Source organism: Portunus trituberculatus, chromosome 38 (assembly GCF_017591435.1).
Source record: "Portunus trituberculatus isolate SZX2019 chromosome 38, ASM1759143v1, whole genome shotgun sequence".
Classification (NCBI taxonomy): Eukaryota; Metazoa; Arthropoda; class Malacostraca; order Decapoda; family Portunidae; genus Portunus; species Portunus trituberculatus.
The window spans coordinates 2,933,954-2,956,454 of NC_059292.1; the positions used below are offsets into that span (position 1 = coordinate 2,933,954).

A 22,501-nucleotide genomic window follows, 5' to 3' on the forward strand; every position below is an offset into this window, starting at 1 on the left:
AAGATCCTAAAACAAGGTACATGAGTTTAGAAAAAAAAACCTGGGGAACTACTGGTCTGTGGAGTCATTTATAATAAATCAAGAAAAAAAAAAAAAAAAATCCTGTTTAACTTCATGCCAATGTATCTAAGAAACAAGGCTTTACATGAAACTGTGTAGGAAGATTAGATTTATAATTATGTATAGCGCTGCATGATAGTTTTTATAAGAAATTTACTATAGTTAAACAAGACATGATCCCCATGTATGGGGATCACAGATTGTAGAGGAATTCGCTGCAGGACTTAGCCCTGTTAATGGGCCAAATATTTAGAATTAGTATATAATGTATTGTGTACTTGTAAGTGTATCTTTAAATACTGATGACGAGGTCGCTGAGCAACTGATACAGGATAACCTAGATGGGCCCTGGTGACCCTTTGTTATCCTATTATTTATGTTATGTTATGTTATGTTATGTTAAGCCATGAATTATGAAAAGTAGTTTCCAAGGAATCTGTAAATTTGTGTAATGCTTGTAATGGGTTCGTATTGAGAGGAATGGGCCTTGTAACATTACATATATCTATAATCTTATTTCACAGTTTGGTTGAGTAGAGGTTTATAGTCAGTGTTGTACACTTAACCACCATGGAGGTAGGATAGCCAACTTGGGGAAATAAAAATTTTCTTGGAAGGCTTAGAAAAGCTATTTTCAGACAGAGTTCTCATCTTATGTAGCAGGAAAAATAAAAATCTATTTCAGATTTTGGTATATTCAAATTATGTATCATTGTATAAGTGTACATGCTTATGAAATGTTTATTTGACAATGACATTCATAACGATTTCAAATAACTTGCAACATGCATCTAGCTATATGAAACAAGGCCTCACCATTTCTCAGGCACCATTAAAGAGGCACATATGAATTTCCTTCATCTTTCATTTGTACCAACCATCATCAAACTCACTGTATTAGGCACCTTAATACTACTCCAGATGAAGATGTACCATCATATGATACTTTTCATATGCCTCATAAAATGCATTTATTTTTATTTATTTTTTTTTTATAATTAACTTTTTTTCATATAATAATCTTTAAAATCACAACCACTTCTATTTATGGATGCTATATGCTACATAAACTCACGTCAGTCTAAGATTACAATTTTTATACAATGCAAAGTTTCTGAGGCTCCTGTGAAGCCATACTTGCATATGACAACATTACCATTACTAATAAATACTAAATTACATAATAAATAGGTAACAGTTTCCATCTTGTGTACCTTTGAGAAAAGTACCTAAACTGACAATATAAGGAAGTTTTCAAAAAGTATAGCCATTGCTCTTATCTTATGAAAATCATTACCAAATCAGCAAAGTTAGAACCACATAAAGAATCAAAAGTTTTAGATTACATCCTGTACATTTAAGAAAAATATCACTCTTAATGTCTCATCTTCACATCATACAAGAATACCCAGAAACTTGGAGAGCAATGCTTTTCTTTCTTTCTTTCATTTTATATTTTGTGATTTTTAATGAAGTTTAGATACTCTTTAGAGCATTTACACCATAAATGTAAGACCTTTCACAACAGTCTATATTAACCATCTACAGCAATAAATCACAGACAATAATGTTTTGCTGGTAAAGTGGTGAGAAAATATGGTATAAATATCCTATGTGTTTACATTATTTCTAACATCAAACATATACATATTAAATATACATAAAAAATCCACATGTAAAATATAAACAAATATTTGTTACATCAGGAACTTGGACGAAATATTGTATATTCTGAAAAATCCCTTGTTGAATTATTTTCTCATGGAGTAAAAGTAAAATTGGGGCATATGTTACAGCTGTGTGCATCTTTGACGATCACCTCTGCCTCATTGACCTTTGATGTTTTGGTGAATGATGCACATCTGTTACTCTGGTACACAGGACAATTTGACATCCACTTTTCCACAATTTATCTGCCTAAGGCTTCCCCAGATACTTATTCACTGACCAACATGAAGGAAGGCTGAACAATCGGATAAACAGAGCACTGCTTAGCCCCCAGTCTAGATTTGAACCAGAACCTATATATAGACTAAGCCTCAAGCTACTGCACCATGGAAAGTCTATTTCTAACTTAGGAAGTGATAAAGGAATCATTCCCAATCTACAGCATGAGCCTCCGATGGAGATAAAAGTAAACTGAAGTATGTATCTATAATACAAAATCATACATGAAAAATACAGATGTAAAAATAACGCAAGACTTCATGTTATGAAAGAGTTAATGCCACATATAGTATATACATGCAGGATGTCCAAGTTATAATATAAAAAATTTTAAAAGATGATTTTGGGGTCAGTCTAAGCATGCCTTCTTGTATGATATGATTTTATATAATCAAGGCTATTACACTAATGCTCCCTTTCCCATAATGCTAACAGACACACCTGATCTTCCAATGCTTATACATAAAAACATGAGAATGAGATAAGTCCACTTACACTATGGGGCACAATGGTGAAAAGTATGTCATATGACTTTTATAATTGATGAGCTAACTTTTTCTACACAAGAAAACATGCTTGGAGTGACTTGACAATTCACCTCCTAAAGTTCCATTTATTACAAATGGAACATCATGTATGTACATACATACATACGTAAGTACATGCATATATATACTATATATATATATATATATATATATATATATATATATATATATATATATATATATATATATATATATATATATATATATATATATATATCCAATTATATTTACAATGCTTATATATGTACTTATGAAATGAAATGGACAAAATTAATAAGACCCTATAGCATACCAACAGACACAATTTTTTTTCCATTCTAAGCATGCAAACCAAAGAACATTTGTGCTACTTAGGTCGTACAAGTACATAATTAAAGATGAAAAAGAATAAGAAAGAAAATTTACATTTGAGGAGATTCATGACTTCAATCTTGGTAATAATGTGACACTATATCTAAAAACAATATTAGCATTTTTATATCTAGTAAGAGTCAGGCTTGAAAAAAATATTTGTCATTGCTCTTGTTATCACTTAATAAAATGAACAAAGAAATATGCATAATAAATTAATATTCAAAGGAATAAACTTAAAATATGCTCAAAATTCAAGATACTGCTTATATAAGTACACCTGATTTCTACAGGGTGAGTTAACTAACAAGGCTAAGATCTTTATGAAGTAGATATTTATATAGTTATTGCAGATTGTGCTAATTTATGAGCCATGATCCCACAGCCTCCTCCTCCATTTTTGACAAAGCATCTGATTGGTGCTCTCATCATGTTCTTTGCTACTTCTCAAAAGTATGAAATCCAAGATGATTTCAGTCATCTTGTCATTGAGTTTATTTTTTGAAATTATCACTGAGGAAACAATACTAAATAATGTTGAAGTAGTAACTTTGGAATAATTGTGGAAACACATTATTTTTACAAACTAATAAAGTGACGTCAACATGGATTATAGCAATCATCTCACAGCAAATCTAACTGACAAGATGATTGAAAATATGAACATGAAATTTGATAAAGTCTTGCTATAAGTGTAAATATGCCATGCCTTGTCTAGGCCATTCCATGTGAGATGCTAGCCTGGTACATAAAAATATAAGTAGATAGGTAAAGTGGCAAGGACATTATGAGCATACCAATCAGATACTCTACTGAATGGGAAAGAGGCAGGGACTGCACCTTCAAGATCATCTTAGCCTGCAACAACTATAAAAATTGTAATCATATTCTTTATAATCATATACACATTAAAATGTATATATATCTAGATATTTGGTGTTTCTTGTAATTGGTGTGTATGTTAGGTTGAGGGGAGAGAGAGGAGAAAAAAATGTCAACAGTAACAGAAATTCCTGAACAGTTTGTGACCACCACAATGAGAAACAGTTCATATGCAGTATTGATCCAACAATTACATTTAGCCATTATGTCCTGAAACACTACACACAGTCTGGTCAGGATACTTAAGTAACACTACTATATATCACATTAATGTTTCCTGTTGTGCTTCCTAAATGCTAGTATTAAGTTTGCTTTGGTAAATGAGTTGTGGTATCTGACATATGAACACATATATTCAAACAGGAACCATGTGCATATATGGAGATTCCAACACATCCGGATCATTCACTGCTCACTGTGACCTCTCATGCACAGAAAAAAAAGTGAGTCACAAGTACAAAACTGATGATGCACATTTCATACATACAATAGAAATGACACAGGCACATATGCTTGATTAGCTACATACTCAACAGTCAGCTCACAACAATGTAATACCAGTTTGCTCCACTTCAAATGTTGTTTAATTTTATTACAAAGTGTAATGTGTCAACATTGAGCCATTGCAATCTGATATTTTTTGGTTTAAGTCCTAAATTTTGTGTCTCAGAGTCACAGCACTATATAAATTGTACATTCTTAGTTACAAAATATTAGAAGTTAATGTGAGAAAGTGGATCCATATCAACTATTGTTTTCATTATTTTCATATTCATTAGAAATTCTTTTTAAAATTCCTAATTCATATTCTCTCTCTCTCTCTCTCTCTCTCTCTCTCTCTCTCTCTCATTGTTTCCAAAAAAACAAACAAAAAAAGTTGAAATAAAGATATAGCCATGCTGAAGCTTTAAACAGTATCCATGTAGTAGTAATTACATTCATCATACCCAGAGACTTGAAGTGATGATTTATGTAAATATCAATCAATTTACCATTTTTCTGTAGACAACATTGGTGATGTTGTGAACTCTTCAGGTGATGGCAGTTGAAGCTTAACCACTCTCCACCTTGGTTACATGTGGAGGATCTCCTCCCTAATAGACAAGGAAAGCAGTGTTAAACAAATATATATTTCCTGTTATAACAAGGAACAGTTATAGTTAAGATTCTCTCTGATAGGATATACATATGTATATGTATTAACTACAGAACTATCACCACTTTCTTTAGCTCCAGCTATACTCTACTACAAAAGCACATACAACACAAGAAACAACACACAGATCTCCTAACTCTACAGTATATCTAACTTTTGGCAAAAGCATATAAATTAGAAAAAGGTTATTTCTAATTTATTATTTACTAACACTACTCTTTCTAGATTTCACTAAGCAGGTTGCTGAAGTAGAGATTATTACTTCACTAATGTATTTCTGTGACTTGGGAGGGAATATGATGAAAAAACAAAGGGCAGAAGATAATAATTAATCTTACAAGAGGGAAGATGTTTGGATAGTTAAAGAAAATTAAGATTCTCATAAATGAAACTGTCACTTATCTATCACTACAAGATAACTAAACAGATGGAAGGCTACACATGTGAGACAAGCCACAGGGACAGATGACAGAGACTTGAGACAACCTTGAGGAGTGCATTGGGTGAAGTTCAAGGCCACTGTATAACATTAGTAAAAAAAACTTTAATATAGGCAAAATGCCAGTAAGCTGCACATACACACACACACACACACATATGTAGTGTAGTGGTTACCACGCTCGACTCACAATCAAGAGGGCCGGGTTCGAGTCCCGGGAAGTGGCGAGGCAAATGGGCAAGCCTCTTAATGTGTGGCCCCTGTTCACCTAGCAGTAAATAGGTACGGGATGTAACTCAAGGGGTTGTGGCCTCGCTTTCCCAGTGTGTGGAGTGTGTTGTGATCTCAGTCCTACCCGAAGATCGGTCTATGAGCTCTGGGCTCGCTCCGTAATGGGGAAGACTGGCTGGGTGACCAGCAGACGACCGAGGTGAATTACACACACACACACACACACACACACACACACACACACGGGGTCAGTACTGGCGCCAATGCTTTTTCTAATATACATAAACAACATGCCAGAGGGAGTGAATAGCTACATAAATCTGTTTGCGGACGATGCGAAACTGTGCAGAGTTATAAAGCAAAACGAGGATTGTGAAATACTGTAGGAAGACCTAAACATGATCTGGAAATGGAGTAAAAAGTGGGAGATGGAATTCAATGAGGACAAAAGCCATGTCATGGAAATGGGAAAGAGTGAAAGATGACCAGTGGGAATCTATAAGATGGAAGATGGAGTAGAACTAGAGAAAGTGAAAAAGGAAAAGGACTTGGGAGTGACGATGGAAGAAAGCAATCAACCGGTAAGCCATATTGATAGAATTTTCAGAGACATAATTTGCTAAGGAATATTGGATTAGCATTTCACTACATGGACAAAGAAATAATGAAGAAATTGATAAGTACTATAATAAGACCCAGATTGGAATATGCAGGAGTTGTGTGGACCCCCATAAAAAGAAACACATAAGGAAGTTGGAGAGACTACAAAAAATGGCTACAAGAATGGTTCCAGAATTTGAAGGGATGACATATGAGGAGAGACTAAAGGCTATGGATCTACCAACCCTGGAACAGAGAAGGGAAAGAGAGGATCTGATACAAGTTTATAAATTGATTAACAGAATGGATCAAGTGGATAATGAGAAACTAATCCGGAGAGAAGAATATGACATTAGAAGCACAAGATCGCATAGTAAAAAAACTGAGGAAGGGAAGATGTTTGAGAGATGTTAAAAAATATAGTTTCCCGCAAAGATGTGTTGAGACTTGGAACAGTTTGAGTGAGAAGTGGCATCAGCAACGAGTGTGCATAGTTTTAAAGAAAAATTGGATAAGTGTAGATATAGAGACAGGGCCACACGAGCGTAAAGCCCAGGCCCTGTAAAACTACAACTAGGTAAATACAACTAGGTAAAATACACACACACACACACACACACACACACACACACACACAGACTTTTAGATCCATAGTTAGGTTAAGCATTTCAGTTCATTGTTTTAATGTCCCCCCCTTGTACATTTTCAGTGTAATTTTTTACATTGCCAAATTAATAAACCGTATATTATTATTATTATTATTATTATTATTACTACAAAAAATGGCTACAAGAATAGTTCCAGAATTTGAAGGGATGACATATGAGGAGAGACTAAAGGCTATGGATCTACCAACACTGGAACAAAGAAGGGAGAGGAGACTTGATACAAGTTTATAAATTGATCAACGGAATGGACCAAGTGGATAATGAGAAACTGATCCTGAGAGAAGAATATGACATCTGAAGCACAAGATCGCATAGTAAAAAGCTGAGAAAAGGAAGATGTCTGAGAGATATTAAAAAATATAGTTTTCCGCAGAGATGTATTGAGACGTGGAACAGTTTAAATGAAGAAGTAGTGTCTGCAACGAGTGTGCATACTTTTAAAGTAAGATTGGATAAGTGTAGATATGGAGACAGGGCCACACGAGCATAAAGCCCAGGCCCTGTAAAACTACAACTAGGTAAATACAACTAGGTAAACACACACACAAACACACACACACACACACACAGCCAATATTGCAGAGAGCAAGGGCTCCCGAGATGGATATTACTACTGCCTCTTAACCACAAGAGACCTAATAATGTTTATACAGGAGTAGGGGGCTAAGATAGTGTTCTGTCTTCAGTAGTATTAAACTATTTTGTGCTAAAAAAGAAAAAAAAAAAAAAAAGAGAGAGAGAGAGAGAGAATAAGAGTCCAGATGGCACTGCTGGCCATGTATACAAAGGCACAAGGCCTAGGACTAGGAGAGGCCCTATAGAAACACTGATGGGGCTATGACAACTAGGTGAGTGGAGTTCTATGAGGGATTTCTTGGGTTTTAAGGATGAAAGAACTAACATGAGAAAAATATCAGTGGAGAAGGAGATTAGGTGTATGAGGGAAGTCATTGACAGGATGCTGGTAAAACAAGATCAGCTGCTTGAGGAAAATTAAGAACTGAAAGTGAAATGTAGTGAATAAGAAGAAACAGTGAAGGTCAACAATGAAATGAGATCAACATTAGAAGGAATAAAAAAGGAGAACAGAGCCCTAAAGGAGAAATGTAAGAACTAAGAGGCAGCACTGGAAGGTCTTAGGGAGAGGGCTGTGGCAGGGAAGGGAGCAATGAAAAATTAGATGAGTGAAAGAAGGCATGGAGAAAAGATCAAGAAGATGAAAAAGTGAACTTTGCAGAAGTGGTTAAACAACATAACGAGAAAAAAATTAAGGGCACAATGACACAGGTGATTAAGGAAAAGGAAGAACTAGTGAGAGACACAGTAGATAAAAAGAAATGTATGGTTATATATGGACTGCAAGAGAAGAAAAACCCTGTGAAATTTGTGAGAGAAAAGGAGGAGAAAGAAATGATTAAAAAGATTATTTCAAGGGTTCAGGATGAGAAACAATAAATACAACACAACAACATTTGGATAAAGAGGGATATGAACCCAGAAGAAAGGAAAAGAGAGAGAGAATTGAGAAATGAAGCTAAGTAAAAAAAATGAGAAAAAGGCAAAGAAGAAGAGAAAGAAATTTTACTGGAGGGTACTGGACACGAGGCTGAGAAAATGGTTATGTCCGGAAAGGGGAAGAAAGACACTAAGAGTTATGTATACAAACACAAATGGATTTATACCAGGAATGGTGGAAGTAAGATTATATATTGGAAAAAAGACCAGATGTGGTTTGTGTAACAGAAACAAAGTTAAGCAAAGACATTCAAGTAAATTTTAAAGTACAGGGATATAATGTTTGGGGGAGAAACAGAAGAGGATAAGCAGGAGGAGTATTGATAATGGCTTGAGAGAATATATACATGGAAGAAGTACAATACGTTGACGGACTGGCAGAAGTTTTAACCATAACAATTAGGACCAGTGGGAGGGAAAGGAGATAAATCATAGTAACCTATGTGCCATCAAAGACTAATACATAGAGGCATGATGTTCATAAGAAAATGCAAAATGAAGTGTTGAAGTGCTTGGACAATATGCTAAGCACAAATAGAAAAGCACTACTTGTGGAGCATCTAAACTACAAACATGCAAATTGGGAAGAAATGGAAGTAAATAGTAATGCTGGACGATCAGGGGAAGAAGCACTACAATTGGCAATGGTAAACACAATGAACCAATGAGTGAAGAAATATACAAGGTATAGAGGGAAGAAGAACCATCAGTGTTGGATCTGATTTTCAAGAAAAAACCAGAGCCTCGTCCAACCATCAGACAACATAGCCCAATGGGAAAAAGTGATTACGTGGTCCTAGAAGTTGAATTGGAGGATCGGTAAATTTTGAGATGGAATGAGGGACACAAACAATGAAGATTGAATCATGCCAAGATAACTTCTGAAGGATTAAGTAAGTATTTTGGTAGTATAAATTTGAAAGGAACCATGCAAGGCAAAACAGTTCAAGATAAGTATGAAATATTCATAGACAAGTAAAATGAGGGGGTAAATAGGTATGTTCTAATATACAGAGTTAAAAAGAGCAAACATACATGGTATAATGCTACATGCATGAAAGCCAAAAAGAGAAAGGATACTGCTTGGAAGAAATTACGGAAGCAGAGAAGTAAAAAAAATAGAAGCCAATATAATGAGCATGAAACGAATATATTACAATAAGGAGGGAGGATGAGAGAAAGTTTGAAAGGAAAGTTGTAAAAAGATGTGGAGAGGAACCCAAGCTATTCTACAAGTACAGTGGTACCTTGAGACACGAGCTGCCTGAGAAACAAGTTTTTTGAGACACAAGCTATGATTTGGTAATTTATTTGTTTTGAGATACGAGACATGCTTGAGGATGCTGCCGCTAGTTGGCAACTCGGCGCATCGGTCCAGCCTCAGCTGAGCTAGTAGCTACGTGTTTCCTGTGGATCTCATGCAATGTGATTGTTGTTCCACCATTTTCACACAATTTACACCTTTTTTTTTTTCTTTTTTTTTTTTAAGAAAGTGGTTTTAATTTAGTTTAATGTTTACTTTTGAATGGTGTCTGCATCACTTTCTCCCTCCCTCCTCCTCCTTTGCCATTCACCACTATTAGCCAAAAAGTTCTGTCTCCAAGGTAAGAACCCTAAATAAACTTTTGCTTTTATTCTATATATTTCTATGCATTGATAAAGTATGCATGTGTATGTCACTGAAAAGAAGAAAACATATTTCTCTATCTCCACCTACCTCCTCCAACGATGCTTATCACCGAAAGGGGAACAATGTAAACAAACCTCCACGGCAGCAGCGCAGCTTCTATCCCCCCTTCTCTCTCTCTTGCCAACTTAAAACTTTATTTATTCTATGAATAATATTTACAGGGTCGTCAACGAGCTCTTCTGTGATTATTAGAGCAGCTGGTCTTTTATGGGTGGCTATATTTGTACACTCCTGCTGATTAACAGACACAAGTGAGAGTGGGAATGTAGTAGGGTAACATCCCATGGAATGCACCCCTCTGTGATAAATGTACTTTATAAAGTTGTTCATCTAACTATATTATTTTTTGTTGTTTTATTATGTTTCTATACAATAATTATTATTCATGAATACCTTTTTCTACCTAAAACACACAAAAAATTTGGGGTGCTCTTTTTGGGGAGGACGGAACAGATTAATGCCATTTCAATGCATTTCAATGGGAAAAAAATGGTTTTAAATACAAGCATTTTGAGATACGAGCTCCATCACGGAACAAATTTAACTCATATCTCGAGGTACCACTGCATATAAATGGAAAAATTATGAACTAAGTTAATTAAGAGAAACAGGATATATGAAACAACAAAAGAAATGAGTGAACTGATGGATGAGAGCTTTAGATCAGTATTTGATGTAGAAGAAGATTTCATAGAACTAAATAATGAAGTGATACAGGAAGAGTTATGAAATATTATGGTGCATAAACAGAAAATTAGCAAATTACTAGAAAAGGTGGATGTAAGAAAAGCAATGAGGCCAGATAGAGTATCAGGGCGGATACTGCGAAAATGTAGAGAAATGCTGATAGACCCAATCTGGGATGTGATCAACAGCTCATTATGGAAGAAAAAGTACCAAGGGAATGGAAGAACAAAAATAGTCCCAATATATAAAGGTTTGAAAAGAACCAAGCCCTTGAATTACAGACCTGCATCATTGACTAGTGTTGTGGAAAAGATCTGTGAAATTGTGATTAAAGAAAAATGGCTGGAATATCTGGAAAATGAAATTATAATTAACTCACAATTTGGATTTAGAAAAGGAAGATCATGTATAATAAATATACTATGTTTCTATACATGGGTAACAGATGAGGTACAAAGGAGAGATGGATGGGTGGACACTGTATTTAGATATTGAAAAGGTTTCTAGGTTACCACATAAAACTCATATGTAAAATGGAACATGTAGGAGTACAGGGAAGTATCTTAAGGTGGATGAGGGTCATCTTATCAGAAAGAGAAATGAGGACAGTGATAAGAGACACCCCATCAAGTTTGAACACGGTAACTAATAGCGTACCACAGAGATTAGTGCTGGCACCAATAATGTTTCAAATATATATTAATGATACACAAGATAACCTGCATAGCTACATAAATTTCTTTGCTGATGATGCAAAACTCTTGAAAGTAATATGGAACAATGAGGATTGTATGGATTTCCAGAGAGATATTGATAAGATCTGGGAATGAAGCCAGAATTGGAAACTAGAATTTAATGCCAAAGTAATAGAAGACCTACATGAGAATACAAAATGGGAGAAGAGCTTATAATGAAAATGAAGGAAGAGAAAGACCTGGAAGTGATAACAAAAGATACCCTGACCCCAGAAGACACAAATGGATTATTTGCTTCAACATACAAAACACTATCAAATATCAGGATGGCATTTAATTACATGGACAAGAGTATGATAAATAAAAATCATAACCATAATGATAAGACCTAGACTTAATATGCAACAGTGATGTGGTCATCACACATGGAAAAAGACATCAGAAAACTAGAAAGAATCCAAAGGACAGCCATAAAGATGGTGTCAGAAATAAAGGACCTTTCTTATGAAGATAGACTGAAGGAAATGGAACCACCAACTTTGAAGGATAGATGGGAAAGAGGAGATCTAATAACGGCATACAAGATAGTGTACTGTATGGAAAAGATAGATAGACAAGACCTGGTATCACTGACTGAAGATGGAGATACATGGACAAGAGGACACTTAAAAGATCAGGAAAAGTCAATGTCCGAGAAACATTAAAAAGTTTAGTTTTCCACATAGGACGGTGGACATATGGAACAGCTTGAATGATGAGATTGTAACAGTAGAAAGAGTGCAAAAATTTCAGGAAAATTGCATGAAACTAGATATGAAGACAGATCACTATGAGCCCCTGCTCAAACCCTGTAATATACAATTAGGTAAATACACATAAATAAAGACAGTACAATTAATTCAATTCAATATCCTTTAGGGCTTAGGCAAATATTTTTGTAACTGAGGTAAATATTGGCAAGACTATGCAGGGAGGGGAAACAGTCAAATTCTAGTTTATGATAACATAGCACTAAGAAGAGAGAGAGAGAGAGAGAGAGAGAGAGAGAGAGAGAGAGAGAGAGAGAGAGAGAGAGAGAGAGAGAGAGAGAGAGAGAGAGAGAGAGAGAGAGAGAGAGAGAGAGAGAGAGAGAGAGAGAGACAAAACCATACAAGTATAACTCAAATCTTATATGCTATAGCCATGTAAATACATCCATACATATAGAAAGATCGGACAGCTAGCTTTCTGTTCCAATGAGTAATAGTTTCAAAGCTACAAGGTACTAAGCAATAAACATTGTCAATGTTAAATGGAAACTAAGTAAAACCAGTTTGACCTAACTCAGCCTCTGGTAAAAATGGAGACAAACAGTAAACATTCCTCACACAGAGTGATGGACTGATGGTCACATGGAGGTGCATGCTCTGATGCATCATTTGGTTGATTCTAAACATGAACTTTTCAGTTTACCTTTGATGAAAAAGAGAAAAAAAGTTGCATGCATATGATATATGTAAGATGTGTTTTAAGATTCTAGATAAGTAGCTTGATATTGGTGAACTAATTCCTGTTGTTTTAATGAAGCCTGCCAATTGAAATAAAGTATAGTTTTGTATCCTCCCAAAGTGAGCTAAAGAACAATTTGTGGGTTAAGAATTACTTATCAAGGTAGACTTGTAATCAAGCAATCCAATTAAGTGTTTGACTTCAAACCCAACTTTGAACTCTCTTTAGTGAACTGAGCTGCAAACTGGTAACAGACAGCACAGTGACACACTCATGCAGCATCACATCATATTGAAGGAAGCTCAGGAATAGTCCTAATGTAGTTTGTGGTAGGTGTTATTGAGCTCGGCTGAGCTGGAAGCATGGAAACACATTTCTATTTACAATTAGTTAAAAAGCAATTTTGTTATCCTTGGTATACATATTCACAAGACCAGTGAGGCAACAGCATTCACTACTGTTGAACAAAATTATCATACATACACATTTTTTTGTGTCATGAAATATTCATGGTGTCATGAAATAGATTTATGAATTCAAAAGTGAAATTGGCTGCAACAATCAAACTCCCTTAGAATAGGCAGAATTCAACATACCATGGATGAAAATAAACTACAAGGAGCTAAAAGTAAAAGCTTCAACTATAAGCTTTGAATTGTACAAATAAAATTTCTAATGTATATTGAATTACAAACCATAAATACCTGATGCTGTTTCTTCAAGCAATTTTACTATAAAGCATGTGACAGCCAGTGCAGGTGAAGACTACCAGTTCCTTTTATCATAGTGTGCTCTTAAGCTCAACTCAAACATACAAAGGTGAACAAACAGTGTGTTTATTTACCTTGTTTATTGAAAAAAAGCATTCAAGCACTGCAATACAATTCCTTGAAATACAATATGCAAGATACATATCAGAAGCAAAAGTGCAGAAAAATATGTCCCCATGTGGGATAATCTAATAAATTAGATAAATATGAATATACATATTACAGCCCAGGCGATCAACATTGTCATGTCTGAGGCCAAAGATTATACAATCACCAAAAATACAATTGGTTATAAAATCTATTTTGAGGAACTTGAGTGTCACACTCCAGCTCCTAATGGACCACATGTGTGTGTGTGTGTGTGTGTGTGTGTGTGTGTATATATATATATATATATATATATATATATATATATATATATATATATATATATATATATATATATATATATATTATTGACTCATTGTTAGTGGGCCTTAAATTATTTAAACATTCTTTACAGTTTGATACACATTAGTGCAGCAAATCATGAAGACTGGAGCAAATCAACAAGATGAGTTCACATGATCTTTTTTCTATGACCCACTAATGCAAAATTTTTATTCATCTATTTTAGTATTTATTTATTTTCAAGAAGTGATTGTTAATGATGGTCAGCTACAGCACCCAAGCTTCTCCTCACCACTTGACCTAAAACTTCAGTATTCTCATTAATGCTTCAACAGTAATGCATACATAAAAGATCTGACATAGCTTTGTAGTAATATTATGCATTTTTATATACAGTAAGCCTCCCCACTAGGTGAATTAATTAGTCTGGCGAAACTACCACCAAATGCGAATTTTGCCAAGCACGAGTTCTTTATACCATAAAAATTGCCTAAAAAATGCCTCAATCAGTCTTTGGTCATTGCCAAAGTCCCTCTTCTGACCCCTAAAATACCATCTTTCGAACTGAAATAAAAATCTTTTGCCTTCACATTAAAAACACATGTACAAAACAGACCAATAAACAATAAATAAAGATAATAAGACATGATATAAAGACTGTAACTCCTGTTTTTCCATCCGTTTCCCTCGCCCACCTTTGTCCTTGCTGCCACCACTCGTCCTTACCTCCACCGATACTACCTGTTGTGCTGGTAGACACCGTGTTGGCGGTAAATCACCAGAATTCATTCCCACGCTAGCAGAACAGAGGGTAGCACAAACAAAATAGCTGAGGGGGACTCTCACACTGCATTCTGATAGGTTTAGAGAGAGGTCTGACTTCACTGGGTTCGCCATGCGCCTGCCAACTTTGAATTCAAATCGCCAAGCTTACACTTGGTGTTCCGTGGCCACCCTACCGCCAAAAGTGAATTTCACCAAGCTGAGATTTGCCAAGTGCAGGGGCTTACTGTAGATTAATATGTGCGTGTATCACTATCCCTTGCCTACACACTAAGATGTGAAGGAATGCCTGTGGGTATGACTTAGTGTTAATGTCTAGGTTTCAGAGACTTGTCTGACTACAGAAGTGCCATACCATGTTATGGGTGAATGTTGCCCAATGTCCAGGCACACTGACTTAGCTCAGTCTTGAAGTTAGGCTATAAAGTGATCCTTTTCTTGAAGACTTGTTTACAATAACAAAATTGTATGGAAGCTTTGTATAAGGAAACCAAGGAATATATTTGTTTTCATTTGATTTTTTTTCAATTGTTATTACAGTATACTAAGGATAAAGCTAAATAACTCGAGTGGGATAATGAATAGTGATAATTTTTATAAAGTTAACAAATATTAAGAGACTGTGATAAGAAACTCAGGCTACCAGTGATAATTTATAAAGTAATGATGTTAGGAGATGCAAAGCGCACTAGTTGTGGGACACTACCATCTTTATAAGGATGATAATCTTAAAATTTGATACAGTAAAATACTCTTTTTTCCTACATTCTATAAACAATACTGATGTAAAATACTGCATGTACATAATTGCAATTTCTTTCATAAAAGTATTTTCTTGTCACTTGTATGAAAATATTCCTATAGTACTACTCTGTGGCAAAACCATTCAAAAGAAACTTTCTTACCATGAAAGAAGTAATAAAAAATTCACAAAGAGGAGGCACCCAGAAAATCAGTTATTAGGAATCTAGGTATTTTCTAAACAGGTTAGTTTTGAACTTTGTATTGGTTTGCTGTTCATTAGTATTACCAAGTTTTATGGCATATTCATCTATGCAAAACAATGGAAAAAATAGGCCAATATACCTAATATAAATCCTTTTAAATTTACTGTATGAATTAAAACCAAAACCAAAATATTATACCTTCGACTAATGAGGAAAAAAGACATGGGAAGGGAGAAAGATTAACAATAATGGTGAATAGAGATGAAACAATACAATCACACTATACTGTTTTGTAGTTATCATGAGAATATCTATGCATTCATCCAGATTAATCTTAGTAACTTCTTCAATTGGAAATATCTTTGACCTTCTAGACTTCTTGCAAAGGTAAAGACACAACAGGCAGAATTAAAGTAGCCATCCTCCCATCCACAGTTTCTGAGTTTCAGAATAAGTGGTCCTTTAGTTCAATTTACAGTGTGACTGACTACTGATTGGTAGAATGCTCACACCAGTTTTTTTTTCTGTGGATGTGTTTTTATTCCATCTTCATTTTTGTATTTTATAATAAAAAATATTAAGTGAATAAATAAAACACTAAAGAAATCCTTCTTCATTAATTTTGTATTTGTGAATGACAACAAATTACTAAGCAATCTTGATATCTAACATCAAAATTGTCACTTAAATTTTGTGTTCTTAAGGTATCTTCCATCACAGAGTTCACAGAGCTCCTTAGTCTCAGAATTTTTTGTAGTTGTAAACCCTTGTGTTTGAAGCACCAGTTTCCCTTTCCCAGATACTCTTCTCTGACAACAAGTAGGTTTAATTTGGGCAGTGACCTTCTGCTAAGGAAACTGCTCACCAAGACTACTGACATAACCTTGCTCAGGCCTGGGCACTTTGTGGTACAGTTTCTTATCATACAAATTCAAATGAGCAGTTAACAAAGAATGTATCACACCAATAAACACTATTGGCACAGCATTTCATCAATACAAAGCATTTCACTCTTCGGTAGTATATTGAACACATTAACTAATAATTAATTAATGGATTTTATATTATGTAAAACATTCAAGGAATGTCATTGGAAAAGTTTAAGGTTTGCTGAAGGGAAGGTTGATAAGCAAGAATGTTACGAATAATGGGGAAAAAAGTTACCAGAGGCTTCTGCAAATCAAGTTGTGGTATTAAAGCCATAAAACAAGAAATACAGGTGATGGAACTTAATAGAAGATTCATGATGATGCTCTCAGAGTAGTTGTAAGAAGTAAGAACAAATGATCTACTATTGTGTATGTGACTATGGAAATAGAATAGTTGAATATTGAAATGAATGTGGAGTAGTAAAAAGAATAATAAAAATATCTTGGAATTATATTTGACATTTGAAGGTAAGGGACGATGATAAACAGTTTAAAAAATTATAATAAAAATAAATAAATATTTGACATTTGAAGGAAAGGAACGATGATAAACAGTTTAAAAAATTATAATAAAAATAAATAAATAAATAACAACAATAAGTGATATAAAATATCCAAAAAGGAAGAGAAAATAATAAATGGGAGAAGAAAATATGTAATGTGGCATGTACAGGGTAAACATTAAACAAATCAATCATAATAACAAGCTCATTAATGAGATAAATTGCCAAAGATTCAAAGATAAGTAGAATATGAACAGATTTAAAATGTCAAATAATTTCTTCAAATGTCTTTGTTCCCTGAAACAGATTCTTGATTTCTGCTTGATCTGACATAGGAAGTAAAGGTGAACATGAGTGTATGTGTGGCTGTTTACAGTATAAATGATCAATGTCTGCAACTGAGTTTAGCAACGTCAGCCTGATGTACAAACTCTTGATGTATATGTGCTTGCTATGCTCCTTATGAATGTCCTTTCTTTCCTTCTTTGTATGTAATGTTTTGCGTTTGACAGTTCTGCCTAAGGCTATTTTGCCCCAATTGTGAATTTAAGCAATACCAGGTCTGGAGGCATAATATGTATTTCACTGTAGTGCTTATCTGAGGTGGGGTAGTGAACACCTTAGATTAACTGTGATAAGTGGATTATTATAGTCCACTTTTCTAGACTTTTTAACAGGCTTACATATCAGTCACCCAGTAATGAAGAGTGACTGGGTGGTAGGCAGTGATAATCAAAACAATCTATGCAAAATTTAACTTTTTCCACTGGTTAACAATGGTAACTTCCATGACCATAATCAATTAACAATATTACATCTCAATCAATACATTTCTGTTGTCTAATTCATTAACCATTATTGCATTACATGACTAATTCTGTTTCTGAAAATATAATTTTAATTACTAATAATTAACAAATTACATAATTAACTTACATCACTAGCAATACTCATAATAAAATTGTACGAATAAGCCACAAAATATCTTTCAGGAAATACAGTATCATGCATATATGTAGAGACTTATGCCATGCAGCTTTCATAATACCAGCATTATCTATCATATATGGGTATGAATGATAACACTCAATTAAGCATTTGCTTTTCTTTCACTTTTCTGGCCTAATAATATATACGGAATATATATCAACATGAATTTATATTTGATATAGGTTACTCCTAAAAGCATACTTAAACAACATTACAAACTGAAACAAAGGTATGACTCAAGTATGCTATGGTAAAACTAAAAAGTGAAGAGCAAACAAATTTTCCCACAGCAGTGTTCATAATTCCTTGATACATTGTGCTGCCCATGGATGAAGCAAGCAGTAGTGTGCTCTCTGATGTTAAGTGTACCATGGAATTATGGGGAAAGCTGTGCCTTTGGAAGATAGTGGCTTAATGATATCTACAACATACAGTATGAACTACTGATTGCATTATGTGATTCACTGCAGAACAAGTTGATGAATATCTATTTAACCATTTATTACTTGACTCTTGCTTTGACTTCCTCACTACACACACACACACACACACACACACACAGGAGAGGAAAAAAATAAATAAATGAAATGAAATAAATTAAATAAAAATGAAAAATATAAATAAAATAAGAGTAAATCAATAATAATGTAAAATACATAAATAAAGATATATAAATGGAAACAAATACAAACAGAAATAAATACATATATTGAATATGAAATAAATAAATCATATAGAAAGAATAAAAAAAAAAGTGAATATGCAGTGTTCATAATCATATAAAAAATCTATTTATTGACAACATGACTGACTAATTGAATAAATAAAGCACAAAACTTCTGTATCTAGGGACAAAACATAATAACATGCATCAAACAATCAATAAATTCTTAATTTGTATTTATCTCAACAGAAATTTGTAAACATGTATATATATATATATATATATATATATATATATATATATATATATATATATATATATATATATATATATATATATATATACACACACACACACACATACTTACACTCACTCTGAGAGAGAGAGAGAGAGAGAGAGAGAGAGAGAGAGAGAGAGAGAGAGTCTTCTAATTTTATGAATTTGTGCTGGAAACATTGGGCAGTCCCATTTCCTACTGCTGTCATTCAAGTAATTTTGCACAAGACATGCTGATAAGCAAAGGATCAACAACAGTGGGCTGCACGGCAAGTTGTAGTAGCATTGACCAACATTGTAAATGCACAGTTGATATCTATAGTCCGTTCCTCCAAAGAATCCAGGCCGAAATTGCTAGTTCGGTTGGCAGCCCTGCCCACCCCCGCCGCCACTAACCCTTCCCGACACTTAAATTTTCTTCAAGTACATTTATTTTTTTTCACTTAACTCAATAGATATACAAGTTTATAGCTTGAAGAAAAATAAATGTACTTGAAGAAAATTTAAGTGTCAGGAATGTTTAGTGGCGGCGGGGGTGGGCAGGGCTGCCAACCGAACTAGCAGTTTCGGCCTGGATTCTTTGGAGGAACGGACTATAGTGCTGCATCTGTAATATACTATGTATACATAGTCATCAATACTGAGGCATCAATATACAAAAGACTAACTTTTTATGGTCAAGTAAAAAACATGTACTACTATAAATAAACACTGTTGTAAATGAAGAAAAAAAAGTATAAAAAGAATAAATCATTTGGTCAATATTTTTCTATAAATGATGTTAAAAAATACAATTGGTATCAAAATAGCTGATTATCTTTTCATATAAGCTGAAGATAATTGTTCTTTGTATTCTGAACATTGTAATGGTATCTTCTATCTATAGTATATACGTTAGTATAGTATTACTGAAACAGTAACACATGGATATTGTTGAGCAACACCAGTCACAGGTAGAGTCAATAGATGCTCATGAAATGAGGTGAAGTCATGCATGGAGTTAGAATGGCCTTAATTCATATATCATGGCCTCAATGTAGAAACCAAAGCCATCCTGTTTTGGAACAATGTTTTACATGTTGGGGTTATTCACATATCAGGAGTACACAAAGGCATTCAGGCATAACAAATCATATGCTTCCTGCAGGACAGTAGCAATATATACATCAAATTCAAAACAGCATTTTAAGTTGGCCATTGCCTAATTTCTACCTCTTCTTAACTATGGTTTGAATTCTGGCTTGATATATGATAGAGAGGAGAAAGGATCTTACTAGCCAGCAGAAGAGGAGAATGGATGGTAGATGAGGCACTCATTTGTGTTCCCCTTTCCAGATTTTGTCTTCTAAAAAGTCTTGGGCACAGACAAAACTTTTTTTTTTTTATATATATATATATTTTTTTCTATATAGACCATTCTAATTTATCTTAAAGAAAAAACTCTTGCAAACATATAAGCTAAATATTTTTTCCAAGTTCAAGCAAGGACTCCAGTTCAACCTCTGCACTTTCTGCTTCATTTCTTCAGCTCAGATAAACAAATGATCTCACAAGTATTGAAAAATTAAACATTTCAAATGCACATCTTTGTGATATTCAATACAATAAAATACAAGTAATCTATATTCACAAATTGTTATTTTATTAATTCATCAAGTCTGTTTGGTAACTGTTGGCTTATAATGCAGGGAAAGTGTGAGAGCTCTAACAATCCTCTGTAGCTTTTGTATTCCACAGATGGAATAATTAGTGAAGGGATGATAAAAAAAAAAAATAAATAAATAAAATAAATAAATTCTAGCTGGAAATGTTATTCTCAATTGACATTATGAATACAAACTGGCACACTGCCTAGAATGAATTATGACTAACTTCTAATACATTCTTATAAATTTGATACACCTTACCTCACTTAGGTCAACAACAAAATCATACTTCAACTGTACCATTTTGTGCAGCTACAAATATAATTCAGTCACAAAAACCACATCTTCCTACTCCTTTCATTGAGAAGAACTAACAATATGAATTACATAAGTTACTGTGAAAGACCTTCATCTCAAGGGAGGCACAGTTTGGCATCATAAAAATAATATATGAGGCTCTTAAGATAAAATTGTTGCACCTTACAATCACAGGCACTAATAACATTTCAGGAAGTGAATTACTCTCATTCAGTCCAACTTTGACTTACAAAGAAAATTTTTAGTTTACTAACAAGAACTCTGTTACACACACACAAACATATTCTTGGGTAAAGTTTTATGGCACAATCATGCAAATTTGTGAACTGAAACATTCAGTGCATGCATGTGAGTTTCAATTTGAATCCATATAATGAAATATATGATTCAAATTTCTCTATAATAGCATGTAAAAGTAGTTTTACTGGTGCAAGAAGCATGTGGGCATATTATCAATGCAAAGCTGACTGCATAGCACTCTTTCCCACAGTGTGGACGGAAATGAGTTTCAAGCACCTACATTTTTTTTGTCTTTGCTTCTAACTTGCATCACAATGTGGGTAGAGAAGGTTCAGTTCCTTTCCCCTAGATTCTTACACTATCAATACTATAGGTGCATGTGTATGTATAATATATACAGTAAACCCTCAATTAAATGAACAGAAAGATATGCAATTGTGTCAAAAGCCAATTAAACTACATGTATGTAATGTAGCAGCTATTTATAATAAAAATCAATTTGATTTCTCTCCGTCACTAAGAAAGCTTCAATATCTTTGAGAACTATTTAGGAACAACATTTTAGCAATAAAGGATTATACATGGCTCCCATATGATCAGAAAGGATTATTGGTATCAAATCAATCGCTTCCCTGCTGGGCACTGGGATATTGGCAGCTGCATCACTTTCATGCTGCTGTGACTGTTTTCCATCAATCACTATATAATGAATATCTAGGACTCTCTACGCAAACTAGAAAGCCGTAACTACATAAACAGTTGCAAAGCAAAAGATAAAGAAGAGAAAGAAAACCTATATATATATATATATATATATATATATATATATATATATATATATATATATATATATATATATATATATATATATATATATATATATATATATATATATATATATATATATATATATATATATATATATATATATATATAATATATAAACATGAAGATCAAGTTACATGAAGAACAGGAAGAATATGAAGAGAGGAGAGATTATATCTGTCATCCTGTCTGTAACTTCCCTCTATGCCTTTTCATATACTGACCTGCTTTTTCTGTTTTTTTTTTTAGTAATATATATATTA

General features: G+C 33.8%; 1 protein-coding gene across 5 annotated transcripts in view; it reads right to left on the bottom strand.

Moving 5' to 3' along the window:
• Positions 1–739: 739 nt before the first annotated feature.
• The window catches only part of LOC123515182 (sialomucin core protein 24-like), a 56,201-nt gene continuing 34,439 nt past the window's right edge, over positions 740–22,501 (bottom strand). For 4 of the 5 annotated variants that reach the window (XM_045273691.1, XM_045273690.1, XM_045273693.1 and 1 more), the window contains one exon: positions 740–4,882. In XM_045273691.1, coding sequence (XP_045129626.1) covers positions 4,861–4,882 — 22 coding nt within the window. In that variant the 3' untranslated portion in view covers positions 740–4,860. Of the gene's footprint in view, positions 4,883–22,486 lie in introns of those variants that run through there. The other variant, XM_045273692.1, reaches the window with a different exon arrangement.